The sequence below is a fragment of the Pseudonaja textilis genome, chromosome 1, assembly GCF_049901715.1.
Source record: "Pseudonaja textilis isolate UNSWEBS1 chromosome 1, rPseTex1.2, whole genome shotgun sequence".
NCBI lineage: Eukaryota > Metazoa > Chordata > Lepidosauria > Squamata > Elapidae > Pseudonaja > Pseudonaja textilis.
Window position 1 is genome coordinate 265,728,729 of NC_141990.1, and position 24,122 is coordinate 265,752,850.

At 39.3% G+C, this 24,122-nt stretch overlaps 3 protein-coding genes across 4 annotated transcripts in view; 2 read left to right on the forward strand and 1 right to left on the reverse strand.

Annotated features, from left to right (window-relative positions):
* The window catches only part of PALS1 (protein associated with LIN7 1, MAGUK p55 family member), a 56,117-nt gene extending 47,930 nt beyond the window's left edge, over window positions 1–8,187 (forward strand). For both annotated transcript variants that reach the window (XM_026708462.2, XM_087921686.1), the window contains 3 exons: window positions 426–628; window positions 1,700–1,810; window positions 3,918–8,187. In XM_026708462.2, coding sequence (XP_026564247.1) covers window positions 426–628; window positions 1,700–1,810; window positions 3,918–4,094 — 491 coding nt within the window. In that variant the 3' untranslated portion in view covers window positions 4,095–8,187. The remainder of the gene's footprint in view (window positions 1–425; window positions 629–1,699; window positions 1,811–3,917) is intronic.
* Window positions 8,188–9,202: 1,015 nt separating this feature from the next.
* ATP6V1D (ATPase H+ transporting V1 subunit D) lies at window positions 9,203–22,586 on the reverse strand. Its single transcript, XM_026708488.2, has 9 exons — window positions 22,380–22,586; window positions 19,679–19,796; window positions 19,238–19,317; window positions 17,860–17,927; window positions 17,298–17,342; window positions 16,700–16,803; window positions 15,325–15,391; window positions 12,225–12,303; window positions 9,203–9,735 (listed from the first exon to the last, which is right to left on the reverse strand). Exons 1-9 carry the CDS (start codon window positions 22,418–22,420, stop codon window positions 9,597–9,599), a joined length of 741 nt encoding a protein of 246 aa, XP_026564273.1. The 5' UTR covers window positions 22,421–22,586; the 3' UTR covers window positions 9,203–9,596.
* A 79-nt stretch (window positions 22,587–22,665) lies between these two features.
* Window positions 22,666–23,540, forward strand: LOC148128186 (uncharacterized). Its single transcript, XM_087930515.1, has 3 exons — window positions 22,666–22,941; window positions 22,991–23,222; window positions 23,293–23,540. The coding sequence occupies exons 1-3, from the start codon at window positions 22,666–22,668 to the stop codon at window positions 23,409–23,411; spliced, it is 627 nt and encodes a 208-aa protein (XP_087786641.1). The 3' UTR covers window positions 23,412–23,540.
* The last annotated feature ends 582 nt before the right edge of the window (window positions 23,541–24,122 follow it).

Sequence of the window (24,122 nt, forward strand, 5' to 3'; positions counted from 1 at the left end):
CCTCTCCGCCAACGGCCAGGACCCCAGTTACAACTTAGTCATGGCCCTATTGAGACGTGGTAAAGATGGGCTCAGAATTGGAGACAGGTTTGCAGGGGACCTGGGTGATAGACTTCCTAATGAGGCTCTTGTCAGCCCACTGTCTCTGAATTTGTCTAATTACCCTGACAAAGTTGTGGCTTCTCCTGAACCATCACTGCATTGCCCTTATCAAGGCCATACAGGAGAGGGAGCGCACTAGATTGCAATTTCCCGCCTGCTGGGGGGGGGGGAGCGATCCAGCCGCCGCCATTACCAACACAGAGAACGTGCAAAAAACAGCTCACCTGGTTAACTCCAGTGAAGCCGAAAATTGATACATTATAATACTATTCATGTACCTTCTTGCTCAAGATTTATTAAGTCTGCTTACTGGTCTTTTTTAGATACAACCCGGAATAGGAGGGACAACGAAGTAGCTGGCAGAGATTACCATTTTGTATCACGACAAGTATTTGAGACTGATATTACAGCAGGAAAGTTTATTGAACATGGTGAATTTGAGAAGAATCTGTATGGTACCAGCATAGACTCTGTCCGGCAGGTGATCAATTCTGGAAAGATATGTCTCTTAAATCTTCATACACAGGTAATGACATAGGTTTTGGACTTTAAAGTTTTAAATGTATTTTATTTGTTCATTTATGTCCTGTCTATTTTTACAAATAGTTCAAGGTGGAGAACCTATCCAATACATTTTCTTCATCCTATTTTCCCCACAACAACCCTGTGAGGTGGGTTGGGCTGAGAGAGGGTGGCTGGCCCCAGGTCACTCAGCCGGCTTTCATGTTAAGGCGGGACAAACTTGTAGTCTTCTGTTTTCTAAGCTGGTGCCTTATTACACCAAACTGGCTATCAGCTTCAGAATATTTTTTGATTAAACTTTATTGTACTGCGATGATTGAGAAACATGAAATGGTTTCTGCTTTGTTAAAAAAAATCAAATATCAGTTGTTAACTCTCCATATTTAAGGCTAATTTGTATTAAGAATTAATGTATGTGGCAGTGATGCTGAAAAACCTGTACTTGAATACAGTTGCCTTAGCTTTCTCTTTGGAGACTACCTTGTGCAACTTTTCACATTCCGATTCTTACCATCACAGACACTGAAAGTTGTACATCCTTGTAATATATTTGGTCATACCCCAATACATCTTAGCATACATAATAGTGCACTAGTAAGAAATCTGTATATATTTTTTTTATTTTTTTCAACAGTCCAATTTAGGAAAGGATTAAGTTTTTTAGAGAAACTTTATATTTTCACCTACTAGTCTTTAAATTCTTTTCTTGGCTTTAATCAGTTTCATATTTAAAATTAAAAAACAAAAAATGGCCTTATACAATGCTTGTTCCTGAAAAAGTCATGTCCAAATCTAGATTTATTATAATATTAATTACTTTCTATTGTTACACTACTAATATGTTAAAGGTTTTTTTTCATTATATAGCTTTTAATCATACCTGTTGTACTTATGCAATTTTCTGTAAAGTGGCAGATTTGTGAAAGACATAGGCTAATATTAAGACGACTAGTCTTGAATTCAGTTCCTCAAATCCAGTACCTGTTTCCAATTTGTATCATGTTATGACTAATTTTTGATGGTTTCATTTTGTTTGGTATGGATATTAATAGCACAAATTTGATTTTTACATTAGTCATTGAAGAGTTTACGCAATTCAGACTTGAAACCATATATTATCTTCATTGCACCTCCTTCACAAGAACGGCTTCGTGCATTGCTGGCCAAAGAAGGCAAAAATCCAAAGGTAATACTGATAGGTAATGTTTTCAATTGTGTTGTTTAAATTTTTGTATATCATTATACACTGCTCAAAAAAATAAAGGGAACACTTAAACAACACAGTGTAACTCCAAGTCAATCACACTTCTGTGAAATCAAACTGTCCACTTAAGTAGCAACACTGATTGACAATCAATTTCACATGCTGTTGTGCAAATAGAATAGACAACAGGTGGAAAGCATAGGCAGTTAGCAAGACATCCCCAATAAAGGTTCTGCAGGTAGTGACCACAGACCACTTCTCAGTTCCTTTGCTTTCTGGCTGATGGTTTGGTCCCTTTTGAATGCTGGGGGTGCTTTCACTCTAGTGGTAGCATGAGACGGAGTCTACAACCCACACAAGTGGCTCAAGTAATGCAGCTCATCCAGGATGGCACATCAATGCGAACTGTGGCAAGAAGGTTTGCTGTGTCTGTTAGCGTAGTGTCCAGAGCATGGAGGCACTACCAGGAGACAGGCCAGTACATCAGGAGACATGGAGGAGGCCGTAGGAGGGCAACAACCCAGCATCAGGACCGCTACCTCCGCCTTTGTGCAAGGAGGGACAGGAGGAGCACTGCCAGAGCCCTGCAAAATGACCTCCAGCGGGCCACAAATGTGCATGTGCCTGCTCAAACGGTCAGAAACAGACTCCATGAGGGTGGTATGAGGGCCTGACGTCCACCAGGTGTGGATTGTACTTATAGCCCAACACCGTGCAGGACGTTTGGCATTTGCCAGAGAACACCAAGATTGGCAAATTCGCCACTGGTGCCCTGTGCTCTTCACAGTTGAAAGCAGGTTCACACTGAGCACATGTGACAGACATGACAGGGTCTGGAGACACTGTGGAGAATGTTCTGCTGCCTGCAACATCCTCCAGCATGACCGGTTTGGCAGTGGGTCAGTAATGGTGTGGGGTGGCATTTCTTTAGGGGGCCGCACAGCCCTCCATGTGCTCACCAATGGTAGCCTGACTGCCATTAAGTACCGAGATGAGATCCTCAGACCCCTTGTAAGACCATATGCTGGTGCGGTTGGCCCTGGGTTGCTCCTAATGTATGACAATGCTACACCTTATGTGGCTGGAGTGTGTCAGCAGTTCCTGCAAGACGAAGGCATTGATGCTATGGACTGGCCCGCCTGTTTCTCCAGACCTGAATCCAATTGAGCACAACTGGGATATCATGTCTCGTTCTATCCACCACCGCCACATTGCACCACAGACTGTACAGGAGTTGGGGGATGCTTTAGTCCAGGTGTGGGAGGAGATCCCTCAGGAGACCATCCGCCACCTCATCAGGAGCATGCCCAGGCATTGTAGGGAGGTCATACAGGCATGTGGAGGCCACACACACTACTGAGCCTCATTTTGACTTGTTTTAAGGACATTACATCAAAGTTGGATCAGCTTGTAGTGTTTTTTTTCCACTTTAATTTTGAGTGTAACTCCAAATCCAGACCTCCATGGGTTGCTAAATTTGATTTCCATTGATAATTTTTGTGTGATTTTGTTGTCAGCATATTCAACTATGTAATGAACAAAGTATTTAATAAGAATATTTCATTCATTCAGATCTAAGATGTCTTATTTTTGTGTTCCCTTTATTTTTTTGAGCAGTGTATATTTTCAGCCTTGTTATATTTTCCTGTAACATCCCAATTTACTTGTTATGTTCTAACCTAGTAAAATTATAGGGTTATGTTCTAACCTACTAGCGCTAATAGAGTTTTGGTTGTCACTTCATTGATTTCCCTTTTCTGTTAATGATGTCGCAATTAACATCCAACTATACTTAACAAAATAATTTTCCCTAGTTCTTAAAGATAGCCTAAATTTGTATAGTGACTTCTACTAGGTTAAGGGAGGTATATTTAATAAAAGCAAGGAGAAAAGAAAGATAGACTTCTTTGGTCTGCCCTTCACAAACATCCACTGTTCATTAAAACTTGTCAGGAATGTTTTGTCTGTCTTGTATATTGCTTTCTCTTATGCAGCTGAGTTCTGTTTTTTATAAGGCTATCTGTATGCATGTGAGAGGCAGCAAGATAAATATTGCTGATATAGGTTATTTTTTCCACTTCAATTTCAGCCAGAAGAACTAAGAGAAATAATAGAGAAAACCAGAGAGATGGAGCAAAATAATGGCCATTACTTTGATACAGCGATTGTGAATTCTGATATTGACAAAGCATATCAAGAATTACTTCGTTTAATTAACAAACTTGATACAGAACCTCAGTGGGTTCCATCCTCTTGGCTGCGATGAAGAGAACCACATCAATGAAGAAAAGGGTTTTGCCAATTGCATCCTTTTCATCCTTACTAATTTGTTTAATCTTCAAATCCAACAATGTTGCTGCGATTGTAGAATGTCTGACTTTCTCTACTTTTAATTAGACACAGTGTGAACAAGCCACATTTTAATTATTTAAATAGGTTTTTCTAACAGCTTCTTTTGTCTAGAGTTGTTCTTCAAGCAAGTATATTTATACAGTCCATGATCATTACTAATACAGGTTACTTCACACTTAATGATCTAATGAAAATATTGTAGCTCTCAAAAATACCTTTCCAAAACATTGGATGGATGAAATTAGAGAAAGAAATTAATCTGCACATTTTCTTCTTAGTAGTGTAAGAGGCCACTTATATGGAGTTGTCCTTAGGCTTGAATTTTTTTAAATTTTAAATTTAATTTTTTTAATTAAACATTCCTTTATCCAATAGCACTGCAATTTTTTAAAAATATGTACAATGTAAATAATAAAACTTTTTTTGTCTTTAGATACTTTGTAAATCAGATTGATAGCTTATTAAATAATGAGATTCCACTGAAGATGAATTCTATGTATGAGTCAATATTTGAGATGTGATTTTTTATGGATTTTTCTCCCTTTTGTCTATATTGCCTGATTGGGAGCCACTGGTATCCCAAAGAACTGTGGAACATTTTAGAAGGGAGCTATATTTTTATGACAATTCTTATATGGATTTTTTACAAGGCTTTGCTTCCTTACATTGTAAAATTGTTTTCATAAACAAACAAATGAACACTAGAGTTGGGAATAGTGAATATTAGCATATATTCTTATATTTTTATACATAGGCACAAGACATCTCATGGCTGTTGGAATTAGTATTAAGTAATCAGGTTATAGCCCTGGAACAGTGACATAATATGGATGTTAGGAACTTGTCTTATTCTCTTTTCTAGAAATCCGTACTTAAAAGGTCCTAAATATTGGTGGCTTCTCCAGTAATAGCTGCTTTGGAAATAGATTAGTTTTGTTCCTTTATTGTTGATGGCACCCTTAAATGTGAATATTAATAAATGTTTTTCTCAACCATAGCTTTTATTTTTATATACTGTCTTACACTGGAATTACTTCAACGTGTAGTTGGTTAGGTAAAGTATTAGCTATTTCTTTATGTTATTTCATTTTTTTCCCTCATAATATATGAAATAGAAAAGAACTCTGCAAGGATAATGCTTTTTTATTCATTGTTGAACATGCTGTATGGCATGTAGCAACTGTGTGGAAAAACTGACTTAAGAACTGAAATTGTTCAGTATTATAAGCATCCCTCAGCAAGCAAGAAAAGAAGAAAAAATAAAAAATGGAAATATAAAACAGTTCCCTCCCATTTAAATTCTGTATAGTCTAATATTTATAAGCTGATGGTAAAATAATCACCTAGTAATGTGCCTCATCCAGTAAAGCCTTTCAGTAGATAATAGAAACGAGATGGAATAATTCCTGAGACATAAATATGCATCTCCAGTAGTCAACTTCGCTTGGAATGCATGAGAAGGAAACCTGGTGTTTTTTCCTCATTTGATTTGTGATCATTTCTAACTATTGATGATTGTTACAAGTCACTAAAAAAGATGTAATGCATCCCAGCTTTTTTCTTTGCTTAAGGGATCAGAAATGCACTATGGCACTGTTTCTCAACCTTAGCAACTTTAAGATGTGTGGACTTCAACTCCCAGAATTCCCCAGTCCTGTCCTGTCTTGTCTTGCATATAATTTAGTTTTGTTGATTCTGGTAAATTTGCATTGAACATTTAAACATAAGTTTGTAGACCAGGCATACAACTTTGAACATGTATGCCCTGTTCCTCATAACTATTGCTACAAAATGACCATATCTCAATACCATTGGCTAATCTTGAAAAATTTAACAAGGATAGGCTTGGATAGGAAATAATCAGAAAATCCCAAGGCTAGAGATTAAACTGAAAAGTTGAAAAGGGCAGGGAAACATTTCAGTTTTGTTTCTAAGAATGCTTCAAGCAAATGTCTCTGAAATCAAGAATCAAGCACAACTTAAATCAAGGATGATAGGACTACATTGTGTATAATAAAATCTGTATTTGATTTTTTACAATAGGTGTAACATTTACATGCATGTAGAATACCAACCTACAACTTCTTTCACTATCATACTTGAATTCTGATATAATCCAGGGTGCATTCTGGAGCAACAGATGAATTAATGATATTGATGTGACACAGCAGTGAGTGTATTACATGTTAAGATGCACAAAGCAATTTGTTATGTTTGTGTTGCCCTTTTAATGTCTTAAGAATCTAGAAGTTGCTGAACAGAGAAATTACTAAATATTAGAAGATAGGTTTTAAAAAACTACAGAAAACATTTAGTAAACAGATGTAACAAAGCCAAATAATGGTATTAAGATTGTTAAAATGGTGTTTTATAGATCAATTGGTAGTAATAAATTTATTCCTTTATTCTGCTGCTGAAAGCATGCATTTTGAAGTCTTTCAAAATGTATGATTAGAAAAAAATAGAGACATTGATTACTATTTAAGTGTTTTGCTATATGCTGAATGAGTGTACTGGATTTTTCTTGGCTATTGAAACAGGAACATTTTTAATCAATTATTTCATTGGCATGAATGTAATAGTGTCTAATAAGAACAATAAGAGGCTTATAAGGTAACTGTGACAATGCACCAATGTTGTAAACTGTATGCTAATGTAAACATATATATTTTCTGACTTCAAGTAAATGTTAACTGTTAATATATTTTTATTTTAGTGGCTTAATATTACAAAATATTGTAATAAAATGAGTGTATGGAATTAGTTACAAAAACTGCAGTGCAGTCTGTTGTGGTGATAAAGTATCACCAGCATTGTTCCAAATATCCTTCTACCAGCTTGGTGCTTCTGGATATATTTGGGGCTACAACTCCCAGAATTCCTGGGCAGCATAGCCAAGATGAACAATTCTGGAAATTGCAGTCATAAGAGATACGAGAACTACTTGATTGATGAAGGCTAATTATGAGGAAATTTTGCTATTCGGGCTCTGCATGCTTTGGTTTCCTTTTGTGAATATAACATCCCTGTTTATTAAAGCATCTTGACATTTTTAGGGATTCTGGCAAGCCTGAAAAAAAGATTGCCACTGCTTAAAGGAATCTGCTTTTTAAAACTTAGTGAAAATCTTAAAGCAGAGTTGCCCCTTCATTCAAGCTCCCATAGAAGCTGGGTAAAGCTCAGGCCATTATAAGAAAGAATAGAGAGGTGCTGTACTCATACAGGCCCTCAAGCACTTTTGAAGTGCAATTATTGTACCCCTCAGCTATCACTGAATTTAACAATATCCAAAATTAATTCCACTGACATTACCCAGACTTGTCCCAGGGAATTCCCAAACTCTGGAGTACCCATGGAGTTACCAGTTGTGGAAGAATGTGTTCTACCAATGATATCTCTTCAGCTGGCAGATGGAATTGGATATCATCTGTTGCAGAGATATGATGGCACTTCCTAAAGCTGCAATGTACTAGGAGATAAAAGCCACCTGATTTTTATACTTGCTTGAAGTTCTTTCGCTATTCAAGTGCATCAGTCCAATTTACTTTTTTCTAATGATTCAGTAGGCAACTATCTTGGCACAAGTCATTATCTGAGAGTACAATTCAGCCATCAGATTAGCAAACTTGGGCATGATAACCAATATTCTCTATGCGTTGCTTCCCCCACCCCACAACCCCTCTGCAGAAAAAGATAAGTTAGTAGAGATTACTAACTACACAGCTGATTCTCAATGGTGGTTTTTTCCATATGTTATAAGTTTGCCCAAAAGTATTTAAATAAAAACTTTTAATCCTTGAGTAAGTTTGAGAGTATTTTCAGGCTGATTTAAACAGCTCAGATGCAACTTGTATCAGCCTTATGACAAGTAAGGTACAGGCTAAACAAATGAAACTTGAATATTGCGTGTGTTAAATTGTGAAGCTGTTTCACTGTCCTTTGAGAAAGAATTAGAAAACCTTGCACCGTTTATTTGCTTACCAAAAATAAAACTCACTTCTTACTTACTTTGCATCGAGTTATGTTTTATATACGAGAGCCTTATGCCGATTTGTATATTTGCCTTTAGAAGGGATGGGGGTCAGCAAGCGTTCACATTTCTGTTTGTCTCATACAGTTATTTATTTTCAATCAAGACTCTTGTTTCTTTAAATTGTTCAATGTTTGTTACCCTTCTTGCATTTTCCTCCATTGCTTCCTCTTCTGATGTAGATATATTTCACAGACTGGTTACTGATGTGTATCCAAGAATAAAGCATAGGCAGAACAGACATAGAGATAGGATTTTCCACTAGTCAGTCTGATATCAGCACACATACAAACACTCCTCCCTAATTGGGACTTCAGCTGAGTGGGAAATCATGACACTGCTTTCCACTGGAAAGACATGAGACTACTCAGTTTCACACCTTCAGCTTTTGTTTAACTCTTAATCACCCCACTCCTCCCCCATTTTGGAATGCTCCAATACCTGCTTACATCTTGTACTCATCAAAAGCAAATGTAATTATACTGCAGCCTGCAAACAGGCATCTGGCTGACAATATCTTGACATTTCTTTCTCTCCAATCTCTATCCTCTGATAGGGAAGGGGCTCAAGGAAAAAGATTGTCTACTAAAATCACCTTTTTTCTTCCCATCTCCCTTGTATAATAGATTGGAGAGGAAGGAATTCCAAGAGACAACTGTAACAGGTCGCCAATGCAATCACATTGCTTTCAATAAGAGCAAACAAATTACTTTTGGTAATCCCGTTTACTCCAATTAATCTGTTCTGGACTGTTGCAATGGTGATCACTTAGTCTTTCCATTAAGTGGGGTGATACTGTTTTAGCTGTAAGTCAAGAGTTGCATGACACCAAAGAAGACAACTAGCATCCCATTCAGGGAAGTGAGGCTGAAGCAGCCATTGGTTTCTGGCTGGTGAATGAGGGGTGGCAATGGCAAACCATGCAAGGGACTTTTAGGACCGTACTCTTAAGAATCATTCATGTGAAGGAGATTTGACAAACACCTATAATCTTCGTTTAGCCGTATTTTTATTGATTTTACAGTACAATCGAGATACAATTTAAAGTGTTTCTTTTTTAGGAAAGAAAAAAAACATAATTCCAAGTTCTGAATTTCTGAAATGCTCACTAATTTTTACCTGTGACCGTGAATAAAAATTATTACAAGAATTTGGCAATACACAGGGAAGCCATACCTATACCAAAGGAACGAAGACAGATAGGAAATAGAAATGATCCTGCTTCATGCAAGCAATTAATTAAACAGCAATTTTCCACAATAAGAACATTCCGTGTATAGGTCTGGAGTGCAATATTTAAGCTAATACATCAAAGAAAGAACTTCATAAATAAGGTCCACAGAGTTGCACAGCTTTTAGATTTCAGTCACAACTTTATATCCATAGCTATTCAAAGAGAAGATCCTCATCTTTTTCTTCTGCAAGCAAATTAGCAGGTTCTTGCACTCCAGCAGCCTTCCGTAATTCTTGCACTTTTTCATTTTTCTCCTTCAGTATCTTTTTCTTTTCTTGGATCTTCTTTAATCTGGGAGGCATGAGATCAACTTTAGTGATTTTGTTATTCATCCTTTTAGAATGGAAATGCAAGATAAGAACAATATTATCCAAATTCCCCTCCCTCCCCATTTATAGAAAGGATAGGAAAAAATATCATTATGTCACAGGATGGCAATGCGACACTGAGTGTGACACCCGTGCTATACACCAGTGGCCCCCAACCTTGTTTGTGCCACGGCCCGGTACCGGCATCACAAAATGATCCGCGACCCGGTACCGGCATCAGCACGCATGGCAAGGAAAGGCGAGCTGAGCGACCGGCCAACCAGCCGTCCCCCACTTCTCCCCGCCACCTTCAATTCCTCCTTTGTACCTTTGTTGATGGGCTTTGCTTCGGGACAGCTTCGGGACGGTCGCTCGGCTCACCTTGCCTTGGGTGCTGAAAGAATCCTCGCGCCTTAGTTTCGTTTGAAGCCCCCCCCTCGATGAAACTAAGGCACAAGGATTCCTTCAGGACCCAAACGCCGCTTTCCAACCGGAAAAGCTCACCCGGAAGCACTTTCTCGTCAAACAAGATGGCGGCACCCAGCAAACCGGTGGCCCCGTAGGAAATGTTCCATGGACCAGTACCGGTCCGCGGCCCAGTGGTTGGGGACCCCTGCCATCTAAAGCAATGGTGGGATTCAATTTTTTTTTACTACCAGTTCTGTGGGGGTGGCTTGGTGGGCATGGCAGGGGAAGAAAACTGTAAAATCTCCATTCAGAGGTGGTAGTTGCTGGTTCTCCAAACTACTCAAAATTTCCACTACTGGTCAGAACCTGCTGAACACCACCTCTGATCTAAAGTGTGCACTAAAATCACTTGGAAAGGCTGTGCTCCAGATTTTGGTTCACAATGTAGTTAGGAATAGGCAAGGGTGGGATTCAAAAATCCCAGCAACCGGTTCACTGCCCAGTTGCTGGGAGGGCATGGCCTACCGGAACTTCCAGGAGGTCCGTTTCTTGTCTTCCCAAGGGTCCAGTAGGGCCCTGTCACTAATGGTGCCCCAATTATGGACTGTGTCTAATCCCTTACATGTGTCAAAAAAAAAGGACTTGATCTTAAAACCTAGTTTCCTAACTAAGTTTTGCTGAAGCAACCTCAGCTTTCAAGGACAGCTAGTATATGTAGCAACTTCATGACCACAAAGCCTTACTTTGAAATTAAAACTACCTCACAGAACACCCTTTATCCTCCCAACAAGTATTCAGGTGGCCAATGTGGTGTAATGTGTAAGGCAGGGACCGCCAACCTTTTGGATCTCAGGGACCACCAAACTCATAATTTTAAATCCCAGGGACCACTAATATGAATTTTGATTGATGGTGGCTTGCTGATGTTGGTGTGAGAGAGAAAGAGAGAGATCCTAACCTCTCTCTCCCCCTCTCTCAACACACACAAATACAGAGGCCAGGGGTGGGATTCAAATTTCTTAACCGGTTCTGTGGGTGTAGCCTAATTTGTGGGTGTGGCTTGGTGATTGGCCGGGCATGGCTTGTATGTAAATATTATATTTGTATATTGAATTTTTTATAAAAAAAGAGCAACCTTTACCCAAAATCAGGCAAAGCAGGCAGGCAGATTGAGTTGCTCACAGAATCACAGATTCACTTAGAGATCTGTGTTCCTACCATCGGCTAGCTGAGCCTGTCACATAAAATTTGCTAGCAAACTCATAAACTTTGCTAGCAAACTCACAAAATTAACTCACAACACACCACGTATGTAAATATTGATTTTTTTTTTATAAAAAAGGAGCAATTTTTACCCAAAATCAGGCAGAGCAGTCAGTCAGATTGAGTTGCTCACAGAATCACAGATTCACTTAGAGATCTGTGTTCCTGCCATTGGCTAGCTGAGTCTGCACTGCTTCAGTCCTAAGGAAGGTTCAGCTTTGCTCAAAAGCAGAGCCAAAGATCTACAGATTAGCTAGACAGAAAGAAATCCAACCATTTCCTGCTTCCTAGCTAATCTAAATCTCCCAGCACAGCGGAACAGCTGATTGTCAGAAAAAGGAAAAATAGAAACTTAGCAGGCAAGTTTGTGAAGTAAGGAGTGAGTGGGGGGAAAGGGCAGGCCATGTGGGCGGCGCAGCCTTGTGTTCCTGCACAGCCTGGATTAATTGCTTTGTGGGGTGACATTTCTCTGCGGACCATCAAAATTTTCTTGTGGACCACCAGTGGGCCATAGCCCACCAGTTGGTGACTGCTGGTCTAAGGTACTGGATGAGGAGTGAGGAGACCCAGGTTCAAATCCATCTCACCCATCACAGCTCAGTTAGTGACTTTGACCATGTTACTTTCACTCCCAACTACTACACAAGGTTAACTGTTGCCAAAAATTGGAAGGTAAAGATGATGAAACACTGACTTCTATGGGATTTTTAATGCAGGCATCTTTCATCTTCTGCACTTTGCTTCAGAAAGCCAACAATATTTCTAGATTCAAAATACTTAATATCTAACTTGCTGGCTCACCTGTAAAACTCCTCCCGTTCTCGCTCATCCAACTCGGTTATGATGTAAGACAGTGTGCGTTCAATTCTAGGAATAATCACTGTATAAAAAGGTAGTTGTTACTATACCACACAATTTTAAAAGAAGAGCTTGTGCTATGTGGGAGCTGAAATCTTAAACAGGTCGTCTTCGACTTACAATCAGTCCCTTAACAGTTCAAAGTTATGGCGGATTTCAAAAAAGCTACTAATGACCCATCCTTAAAATTGCAACTGCTGCCTCCCATGGTGACTAACTGCATTACAGGCACTTGGCTCATATTCACAGCCACTTTACAGTAACCTGTGGGGAAGATATTTTGGCAGTTTCCAGCATGTTTTGCCAGTTTCCAGCAAACAATGCCCATTTGGAAGAATGAATTTGTTTAATGATCACACTATTTACATATCGAGCACATTATTCATGATTATGATTATGGTGACTCACTTTATGGCCATTGTAAAAACAGTTGTAGAATTAAGTTCAGTAACAACCACAACTTAGGACTGAAATTCTGGGCTCCTTTGCCATCATAAGTTGAGGACTACCTGTATGGAAATTCCTTCTTCTGTCAACATGTTTTGTATTCGCTTTATCAGCATTACAAGCATTTGTTTGCCATTTAGGTGGATACTTTGGAAAGTGATTCAGCCTTTGAGATTTCTTGGATCCCTTAGCACTCCCCAGCTTAAAAGTTTTGCATAGCACAGTCCTAAGCCCTTAAGGGATATCATCCAAGTTACATCAACTTATTATGTGCTGTGTCAGGCGATTGTGAATCTTCTCCATTTCTGATTTAATTTGTTTAGATTGATTTTGTTTTAAAGGGGTTCATGTCTCCCCCATGATAGTACCCAGCAACTATTTTTGTTCCTCTCCCACCCCTGAACTGGTGAGAGATGCTGTGGTTATCCAGGCAGTTCAAACCTAAAAAAGAAGAGAGCCATGGAGAAATGCAGATATTCTAGCAAAGGAGAACAGCCATTCATATATTCAATTGTTAGACATATAGAGGAAGTGTGTAACGGAACTTGATCGTAGGCAGCCTTTATACCGGTAAAACTATAGTATTTATATATAGCTACATGGGTATCTCAGCACTAAAATAAAACACTCAATCCATAGTGCATTAATGGTAGTATGAGATATTATAATTTGAAACATAACAAAATAGTCATCTGAGGCTTCTGCAGTGTGAGACATAAATTACTGGCCAGTGTGATACAGGGCAAAGGGAAATGCCGTTAGTCTTGTTGTGAAATAATTTAGCAGGATAATAAAATAACTTTCAAGCTTCACCAATCAAATGCAATATACATTTGAATATTCTACTTCTTAGGTATCAAGTATGATCATGGGCAGGTCAAAGTTTTATTTAAACTGGGTATACAAGCCTTTTGGGGGGCACAAGTATAACATTTGAGTTTAATCTCAGGGTAACAAATTCCATCTCTCCAAAAGAAGTAGAACCAGGACAAAGAACAATTAATTTACATGTAATTGAAAGTTATTTTAACAAACTTATTCCACATATATAAAATAATTTATTTCTATTCACATAGAACTATAATTATTAAAGTAATGTTTGCAGAGGCTTTAAGGAACGAATTTAAGGTTTTCAAGGATTATTTGTGATGCAGATCTAGACTGGACACAGTTGCACAGATTTTGGGGACTAGAGACTTATAGCTATTAAGAAGTAGCACTGAATAGTAAATAAATAAACTACATCAAAATGTGGCACCTTGCTTGAAATGAAAGGCAAAAAGAGTTAAATCAGGGGCATTACTGGAAGAAAAAAAAACTGGTTTGAAACATATGCTGAACTGCCATGTAAAGAAGCAGGTGTTAGGGAGATGATTTCTTTGGATTATAATCCTCTAATGGCAAACTTGGAAAATCTTCAAATGTTAAAACTCTTGATACTAGGACACATATCATGGAACAAGGCCTGTCACATGATTCAGAGGGTGAGTAGATACCAGTTGTGCAGCAAGCACAGAAATGACCCACAGCTTAGCTTTAGTTTACTTTATTGTCACTGCACCTCGTACAATGAAATCAAACACCATCTTCAGTGCACATCATGACCATGACCGTGAAAACAAACACAAACACACATCCTTCACCCTTCACACATTGAACCGGAAATCCGACACCACACCAACACTGCACTATAGAGCAGAATTCAAAAGAGCTACTGTCCTGGGATAGAAGCCGTTTTTCAGCCTATTTGTCCTTGTTTTTATTATTCTGTACTGTCTGCCAGATGATAATAGTTCAAAAAAAGGGTTCCCAGGATGAGATGGATCTTTGAGAATGTTTTGAACTTTCTTAAGGCAGCAGGAGCTATAAAGCTCTTCCAAAGAGAGGAGAGGGCAACCAATGATCTTCTGGGCAATGACATTAACTCTCTGGAATGCTTTCCTATCTGCCACTGTGCAATTGCCAAACCATACAGAGGTGCATTATGTTAAAATGCTCTCTATGGTGCAGCAGTAGGTCACCAGCAGTTTTTCATTCAGTTGTTGTTTTCTGAGAAGTCTTAGGTAGTATAATGTCTGCTGGGCCCTTTTGACCAGGGCTGCAATGTGGGCACCCCAGGTCAGGTCCTCTTTTAGGGTAACACCCAGAAACTTAAAACTGGCCACTTGCTCCACTCAGTCTCCATTGATAAGCAAGGGCTGGATGTCTGATCTATTCCTTCTATAGTCCACTATAAGCTCCTTGGTCTTATTGGTGTTAAGGACCAAGTTATTGTCTCCACACCACGAAAGCAACCGGTCCACCTCATCTCGATAAGCAGACTCATCCCCCCCCCACCGGAGATAAGTCCCACCACTGTTGTATCCTCTGCAAATTTAGCAATAGTATTACTAGCATCAGTGGGAATGCAGCCATGCACATAAAGAGTATAGAGTAAGGGACTCAACACGCAACCCTGTGGCATATCAGTGTTAAGAATAAGGGCTGAAGAGGTATGATTACCTAATCTGACCCTCTGTGAGCGGCCAGACAGGAAATCCATAATCCAAAGGCAGACTGAATTAGAAAGCTTTCCACATTATCATGTTTTACTTACCATGTTCAATAGCATTCACACGCCTGTTTGTTATCTTGATTGCTTCATCCAGAGTAACAAATGAAGTCTATAGAAGCAAATGAGATGGAGTGTAATCAGATGGAGTGTAATATCAGGATTAAAGATAGATTGTCTTTCAGAAATTTAGTTCCAAACAAACCAAAGGCATGTCCCTAAAAAAAAACCTGAAAAATTCTTTACTAAATAAGACCAAAATGAACTGGTACAATACCAACATAGTCACTCACCTGGCATTTCACATACAAAGATGAGAATGATTCTGTTTACTTGGAGCCCGTTTGTTTAAATTCATAGGCACATTTCTTTAAATTAAGGGACTGGTATCAAATGACATCATACAGAAAGTCTCTCCTTTCCCCAAAGCCCTTATCAATGATATCTAAATGGTGCAGAAGTGTGTGCTTAGAACGTTTGCACAATCCAATCTTCTAATCCCTCAGCCTTCAACTAGAATGACCAGGGAGTCAGATTATGAAAAACATAGTTTAGATTTCCCTACTCATCTGTAGTTCATAGCTTTATAAAGGCTTGGAGAAGAGATTATGCAATGTGTATCTCTACTCAAATAGGCATACAGAATGGTCTATAGAGTGCTCTTACCAGATCTCAGGAAGAGTCTTATGCATCCCCAAAATAGATAAAGTTACAGGCTCGTTTCAAAGACAAGGCAATATAGCAAGAAGCCGGATACAACAAATTTGTAATTTGTGCAATGAACTATGCCTGGGCAGGGCAAAGCCAGAGGAAACTCTGGTGGAGGTCCGTAGCGGTTCTGACATGCAAATTGGTCATCCGACCTGGATATAGGGGTGAAAGACTAATCAAACCATCCAGTAGCTGGTTTCCTCCAAAGTTTCCCTCAGGATAATTGGCGCTCACGGGAGGCTGCAGACGAAATCCCTGGGGCTCATTGAAGGGCCGTGCCAGCTGAGGTGGGATCCTGAGGCCTCTGAGTGGAAGGCACATCACTGTCCCATCTCGCCTGCTCGGTTGGGGAGGCGAAGTGTGGGCACATATGCTAGGACTCAAAAGATGATGAGCTATGCGCAGTGGTCAGATAGGCAGTGTTTTGAAAAGCAAGCCTAAATGTTGCAATGTTTTCCTTGTTCAATTAAAGCCATTTACTATTATCAGCACCAATGAAATTCCCAACCAACAACATTAAAACATTGCCATTTTAACTGGGATTTTGCACGTGGCTTCGTCATTTAACTTGGAAAGAACTATTAGATACACTTAAAAATACTAAACAAGACCCTAATGAAAATAGTTGGAAGTACTCTAATCCCTTGAGTGATCATCCACCAAGTGAAGATTTCCAGTGTCTTTTTGACAGCATTCTGTCTCCACCTACCTGAAGGGAAGCTAGCTCTACAAGGAGTTCTACTGCTTTGGCATAGTTCCTTTTCAGCTTGGCCAGCTGTTCACCACCTCTGGCTAAACCAGTCAACTCATAACCTAAACAATACATTTAGATGATTAGCTAATTCATTAAAGTTTCAATAAACTTTTAAGCCAAAAGAAGACATTAGAGAAAGAGATTAGTTAATGGAGGGGAAGGTGCCAATTGACTCATCTTCCTTGCTAGCAATATAATAAATTTAGCAAGCCATTCTTTCTAAAGAATTGTTACTAAATTCGAATAAATTTAGAATTTGGTAAGCAAGTGGCATAAGAACTATAGTAAATAAATAAGTGAAATATAATCAAATAAACTTTGATATTGACTCTTCTGGGAAATTACCAATTATCAGGATTCCTTTCATTTGTTTACCTTCCTCAGCATTTAAAATCTCCTTGGTTATATAAAAACTAAATAAACTTTTTCCTTACAAAGAAATTTGTAAAACCTCAGATAATTGTTATTTAGTAAGCTATGTCATAAGAATCAGAAATTTTAGTACAGTTTATTGATACACTTAACACACCAAAGAAAAAAAATACAAACTTACTATCCCCTCCTTCTTGGTAATGCTCAAAAACCGGCAATGTCACACCTGTAAAAAGTCACACAACAACAGATTGTAAAAATTATACCTTTCCCAACTTCCATTCCAGTCATCATCCAGTTCTCTCTAGTGAGTCCAAACTGAATTCTATAGGAGTTACAATTACTTGGCCCAGTGATGGCCTGCGGTGAGCATTTAACCCAGGAGTGTCAAATTTGCGGCCCGAAGACCAGATGTGTCACATGCTGGCCACACCCACCCATTTTAGCTAAGGGGGGGGAAAGTTGTGATACATCGTGTGACCACGTGATGCCATGCGTTTGACACCCCTAATTTAGCCAGTGTTTCTCAACTTCAGCAAGTTTAACTCATGTGGACTTCCAACTCCCAAAATTACAAGCCAGCATTTTAAATTGTGCTTAGAGTAATTGGACATCATGATCTAGGACACTGTTTCTTAATCTCAGCATTTTGAGGCTATGTGGACTTCAACTCCAATCCCAATTGGAGGATTTTGGAAACTGAAATCCACAAAGCTTGAGAAACAGTCTTATATAAGACTCACCTGCCACATTGTCTTTTTTAGCTCTGATCTTAACTTGAGCTTTGTTCACATTCTGAATCACAGTAGTACTGCAGAAAAAAAGAACTTTTAATTCACACAGACCTTCCATAAAGGTGTTTGAAAATTATTCGCTAAAAGATTTTCACCATATCAGTTTTAATTAACAAAACCGGTAATATGTAGAACTTTAAAAACGGAGAACTTAATGCTAGCATATCTGACAAAAATTCATGTCTTGTTACTCAATGATTATTTCTTACTGATGAAGCTAATTCACATAAAATCTAGAAAAGATCAACAGTCACAAGTGTAGCTTTTTCACATATTAAAAACAAAATTAATGGTGAAAACTGCAGAAATGTTTAAGGATTTGGTATTTTTTATAACAAAAATGACAGAATGATCTAACCTGTAAAATCAACACACTTCCATTTGTAAAATGGATTTCTATAAACTTTTTTTTCACGGTAATATGGGTGAACTTAATTTTCAAGATGGTGACCACAGCAAACCATGATTATCAGTTCGTCATGTTTGCAGTATGTGTTTTAAAGCATGGATGAACAACATAAAGCTCTCAACCACAGAAAATATGGTCCCAGAGCCATGGAAATCCTGCTAATGTTCCTATAGCTCAGCAGGAAACAGAACACTATTTCCAATCACCATTAATAGCCAGGAATCAAATAACTGATTCTTGCAATCAATTACTTCCTGCTGTTAACAGACAATCTGCAGTAATACAGTGGAAGCTCGGAATAAGGTAAGAAAATATGATACCTATATAGGCTTAAGCAGCATTTGTGTATAAATATTTGAATACATAAACATACTGCACGTAGGAAATCTGAATCATTGTCTGGAAAACTCTGCAGTCCCAGGAGTAAAAAGTTGCCCACCTTGTTGTAAAATAGCCACAAAAAGCTCAGTAACCTATTCCACTAGCCAATACTTTTCACAAATTCAAATTCCTCACTGTTTTTCTTTTTCCCCATTTATGTTAAATCCTAATCTGAAATAAATCTTCTGACGAGTGTGCTTATTTCATTCTTTCTTAAAGCGTCTGCTACAGAATGTTCTTCTCCCTCATAATTTCATTTACAAATGCCAAAATTCATGGGATTCATTTTACTAGATAGGGCTGGCATCCCCAAAGTGCTTTTTCAAGGCTTTTTCTTCCTGGTTTTTCTTTGAAGACATTTTGCTTTCTCATTTCCCTGAGGAGCAAAATGCCTGAAAAAAAAAAAAAACCCAGAAAGTCCAGTTGCCTCTTGAAAAAGCACCTTTGGGATAACCATGACCTGGATAACTGAAAATCTCCAGAGCATAGGGCTGGCATCTCACATGGACTTCCTTCACCCAAGTTTATTAGTTTCACCTAAAATCTCCAGCTGTGAACTTTGCTTCAGCAAGGGAAAAAGCAGCTTCTCTCATCACTTCACCCATCAACATCTTAGTCTGCAAACAGAACAGAAAAGAAGAGCTTGTGAACTCGACATAAAAAGTACAATGATAAAAGAACAAAAAAATTTAATCGCAATAGAAACAGCACTTAGACTTCACAGTGCTTTACAGCCCTCTCTAAGCTGTTTACAGACTCAGCATATTGCCCCCAACAATCTGGGTCCTCATTTTACCCACCTCGAAAAGATGGAAGGCTGAGTCAACCTTGAGCCTGATGGGATTTGAACTGCCAAATTGCAGGCAGGCAGCAGAAGTAGCCTGCAGTACTGCATTCTAACCACTGCACCACCAAGGCTTATTATTAAAAATAATATTAAGTATAACTTTAAGAATAAAGCAAAACAAAACTCCTTACCTCAATAATTTTCTTCAAAATCTGCCGGAATCGTAAAGTCAATGCATCTGATTTTTTTTTCAAGAGGTTTCGACCAGTCTGGGCTCCTTTCAAACGGGCTTTCATTATAGTCTGAGCCCTATCAAAATCAGAAAAAGTGAGGCCTTTTATTTTATCACTTGAGATGAATGATTCTGAAAATAAACCAGTCTTCTTTAGCACATAGAAATTGAGGGTGCATCTAGAACACAGGCCTGGGGACAGCTTAAAACAAATACACTATTAAGCATACCTGGAAAAGCAAGCATAGAATTGCTTACAAGGGAATAAACTCCAAATTAACAATAGTGGAAAATTCTTTTCTAATCTAAGGAGGCTATAAAAAAGAAGTGCCAACAGGAGAATTTTCAGAATAGGAAGGATCTTTCCATCATGCGAATATATTTCTGAGCAAAGATATATTTGGCATTATTTCTTTACTATCATTCAGAGTAAGGCAAATAAGAACTAAATCATTTATAGTTCAAGAAACTAAGAATGGCAATATAATACATGGTGAAATTTGTTCTTGGAAATTAGTATATAATAAGTCACATGCAACATCTAGGCTTCCATACTTCCCCAATCGCCTAAAGATTAAACACTCTACTGGTTTTCCACATGCTTCAAGTTTCCAAATGAATTCAAACTATCACTAGTTTACCAATTGTCTGCACCTAAATCTATTGAATGAAGGAAAAATTAGTACCCTAACAGTAAACTATAACTGGGTGTGCATAAGTACTGTCCAAGGAGAGTTTATGTAGTTTCTTTTCAGAATTTTAATAAGTTGAAAGGAAGTTCAAGAACAGAAGTGTACCTTTTAAAAGAAGACAAAACAGAAGTTTCATATTCTTGTACCAGCTAGTTTCTGCCACTGCCTACTTAGCAGACTGATTCACTTACTAGCTAGAACAAGATTTTGTGTGTGCATTTCAACATCATTCTGTTTGCCATCAACAGTGTCATCCACTAGTCTGTCCTATAAATGTACTGTGCGTGGCTGATCTATGCAAGATTTATGCCAATAGGAATATTTACTTATAGACATGGCTCAGAACTGATCATATATACACATTTATGGTCTTCTTCACAAGAAGTAAAAAGCAAAAATATTTTTATAATTCATATCTCTCTCAACTATGGAGTTGTGCAGTGAAAAAGTAAATAATAGTAACATTTTCTATTGGACATTATATTTTTAAAAAGGAGAAAATTAACATATATGCAATATTTCTTTCTCTAAATAATGATAAAATATTACTGAAAACTTAAAAATTTACTAAACATACTTAACACAGCGTATATGAATTAAAAATCTTGAAAGATCAAAAGTTCTATTCAGAAATAGATATGATTCTATTACCAGTATAGGCACACTATCAAGAATATAACCTACAGAAATATTGAAAGATTACCTACATATCTGACTCTGAGTCATCTCATTTGGTGGACAGTATCATACAAAAATTGGGAGAATATCTAACCATACTGAGTATATAAAAACCCTTGAGAAGCAGAGTTAAGAAACAATTCTGATCAGAGTTAGCAATCCCAACATGATTATTAAAAGACATTTATTGTTTAGGAAAGTTTGAAGTTAGTATTCAACCACTGTATTTAAAGCACAAATGAACCCATTAAAATCAATACGATTATACAAACCAAGATGTACAAAAGATCATATTGCAAGGCCTCGGTGCTCACTTACTCTATTTGGGCATTTGCACCAATAAAATTATTGGAATTGATTTCTAGAACACGAGAGAAGTGGACTACATGAAATCCCCGCAAAGTAGCTGTCAAATCTTTTTTGTGTTTTTTTAAAAAAACTTCATAATTATTATCATCATGCCAACTATTATGGACAGATTTTTGAGTACTACTTTTGAGATTTATCCCCCATGCCTAACATTTCTGGCAAGGCCATTCTTTATTCCTATATCTCGCACATTAGAAAGGAAGTAACACCGACTCCAGTCCTTTCAACCCATATGCCCTTGGCATGAAACGAGCACATTCAATGACAATCCTGTTCCCTACAAAGGCGTCTGCACGACTATACGACAAAGCATTTATTCTTATGACAGAACGATTCACTTCTTCATTTTCTTTAACGTGTTTCTTCCGCTTGCTCCTAACTGAGGGGGAGTGGGGGGGGGAAAAAGAGAAGCGTCGGGAAGAACTACCAGAAATAATATTCTTCCAAGGACTCACTCTCTCCAAAAATCACTATTTACCCTCTTTCTGCAGAGATCCAGCTCCCCCACAGCTCTCAATAGCTGGACTATGCTGGACTTTTGATGCAGGACAAAAATGTACGTTGCGTGTCTTATTTCTCACCACCCCTCCCTCCCAAACCCACTTTTATTTAGTTCAGCCTTAAACAGCCCAAACGAATTGCCACCACCCGGCCAGTTCTTTGCAACCAAAGCCCAGCGAACCCAGCCACGTCCCAGCCAAATTCCCTTCCCACTCGACCGGCAGGCCCCGCCAAAAAACCAGAGCGCCCCCCGCAAACACACAACCAGGAGGAAGTGGGTTCAAGGGAGGGGGGAAATTCGTGAACCCCGCATCAGGCTGAGCTCAAGAAGCCCGCTGCCCTGCACGACCGACCGCCCCCACCCACCCCCCGCGCCCATCCATCCTCGTCCAGAGCGGGCAGAAGAGGAGGGCAACTCACATCCGCGAAGGGAAGATTTCGATCCTGTCCTTGCCCGACATCCTGCCAAGATCGACCCGCCAAGTCCGAGCCCACCGGACCGCTTAACTTCCTCTCCCTCGGCTCAGCAGCCCGATCACGTGACTCCCTCCGGTTACCAAGGGCACCAAGCCCTCCAATTCGGCTTCCCGCGGTTAGGCCCCGCCCCCTTTCTCCTCGCGACTCGGCGCGTGGTTCACGCGAACGGGGCCGCCCCGTTAAGAAACATAGAGCTAAAGGAAACAACCTCATTAGGAAAACATACTCGATGAATTCAGACAAGGTTCTCTGCTTAGTTGAACTGATAAGAAGACTTAATGTCCAGCCTGGAACAACTCTCGGACGTGGACCCGACAGACCTGGCCATGGCGAAGACAAGAGCCAAGAGGGGACCGAAAAAACTAACCTCCTGAGTAAGGGACAGGCCCCCTCAGTAAGGGACAAGCCGGCTGCTCCTCAACAGGACCCACTGGCAACGAGCGTAGAAAGACTCGTGCATGCAGTGGCAATGCCGGACGTGGAAACAATGCCGGACCCATCAACAGTGACCGGCAAGGAGCCGCCGCCGACCGAGGAATTGTCCGAAAAAGTGATTTGAGCCCAGCGAACCACCTCCAAAAGCACTTCAGAATGAAGTTTCTGAGCTCTCAAATCATATCATGTCCCTTAAAGGAGTCGTAGAGGCATTGGACAAGAAGATGGACAGTCTCATGGCGTTTATGAAAACTCAACCCAAGGTGACAGAAGTTATCGGAGATATAGTCAAAGTCAACTCCAACATTGTTGCTGTCGGAAAGATTGTTGATACCTTCGCAGCTAAGTTTGGTGATCTGGAAAAAGTGGTTTCTAAGCAAGGTGTTACTCTTGAAAAGATTTCTGAAAAAATGGACTTAAGATCTGCTGTCCACACCTGAAGCACCAATGGCCGCACCCAGCGCGCCGCCAGTCACAGCTCCCTATCCAGAGTTACCTGACAAAGCATCAAGTGGGGGTACTCCCAGAACTCCCTTTTAAGAGGTCTCTGTTTCGATTTAAAAAAAATGTGGGGGAGAAGAACGAACTTATGAGGCAGGCGAGGATAAGGAAATGGGTCGGACTCGGCGACGCCTAGTTGGAATTTCGGGGAGAAAAAGCGGGAAACACAAAGACCGTCCCTGTTCTATTGATTCTTTTTATTTTTCTTATATGTATCCATTTCATGTATTCGTAACTGTCTTTATACTTATACCTATTATCTTGTAAGCGATTGACAAATCAAATAAAGTCAGGCTGCGGAAAAGCCACTGTGGGCCGCATGGAAGAAGAGTAGAGCGCCTCCTTCTTAAGACTCTGAGTGACTAACGAGAAGAACCACCCCCCCACCATCATGGGTCAGATTTAAAAGTAATTGTGGATCTGGAAGCCGGTGTCCTGACTTTTGAATTGTTTAAATTAAAATTGCTCAGCGTGGATTAACACCAAAATACTGGCAAGCTTTTTTTTACGAGGCGGAAACTCGTATCATAGTCTCAAAAGTCAGTAAGATTGGTCATCTTCGGGCAGCAATAGGCTGAATTGGGCCGATCTTGAGAAACAGACTAAGACGGGGAAACTCAGCGTAACATATGAAAACCGGAAGTCTATATGCTATATTAGACTCCTCCCTTCCGTTTCCGCTTCGTATTCGGGGTGGCGGGGGGACTGCTGGATTGGGACATTGTTCCCGAAGTGCTTCCGTATGGCTTC

What these genes read in the sequence shown, in the direction of transcription:
- ATP6V1D (XM_026708488.2), bottom strand. Translation starts at nt 22,420, where the DNA reads ATGTCGGGCAAGGACAGGATCGAAATCTTCCCTTCGCGGAT. An exon ending in GAAATCTTCCCTTCGCGGAT is followed by an intron (nt 19,797 to 22,379) that starts GTGAGTTGCCCT and finishes TGATTTTGATAG; the next exon opens with GGCTCAGACTATAATGAAAG. An exon ending in TAAAAAAGACAATGTGGCAG is followed by an intron (nt 17,343 to 17,859) that starts GTGAGTCTTATA and finishes GACTTTTTACAG; the next exon opens with GTGTGACATTGCCGGTTTTT.
- LOC148128186 (XM_087930515.1), top strand. Translation starts at nt 22,666, where the DNA reads ATGAATTCAGACAAGGTTCTCTGCTTAGTTGAACTGATAAGAAGACTT. An exon ending in CAATGCCGGACCCATCAACA is followed by an intron (nt 22,942 to 22,990) that starts GTGACCGGCAAG and finishes CCGAAAAAGTGA; the next exon opens with TTTGAGCCCAGCGAACCACC. An exon ending in TACCTTCGCAGCTAAGTTTG is followed by an intron (nt 23,223 to 23,292) that starts GTGATCTGGAAA and finishes AATGGACTTAAG; the next exon opens with ATCTGCTGTCCACACCTGAA.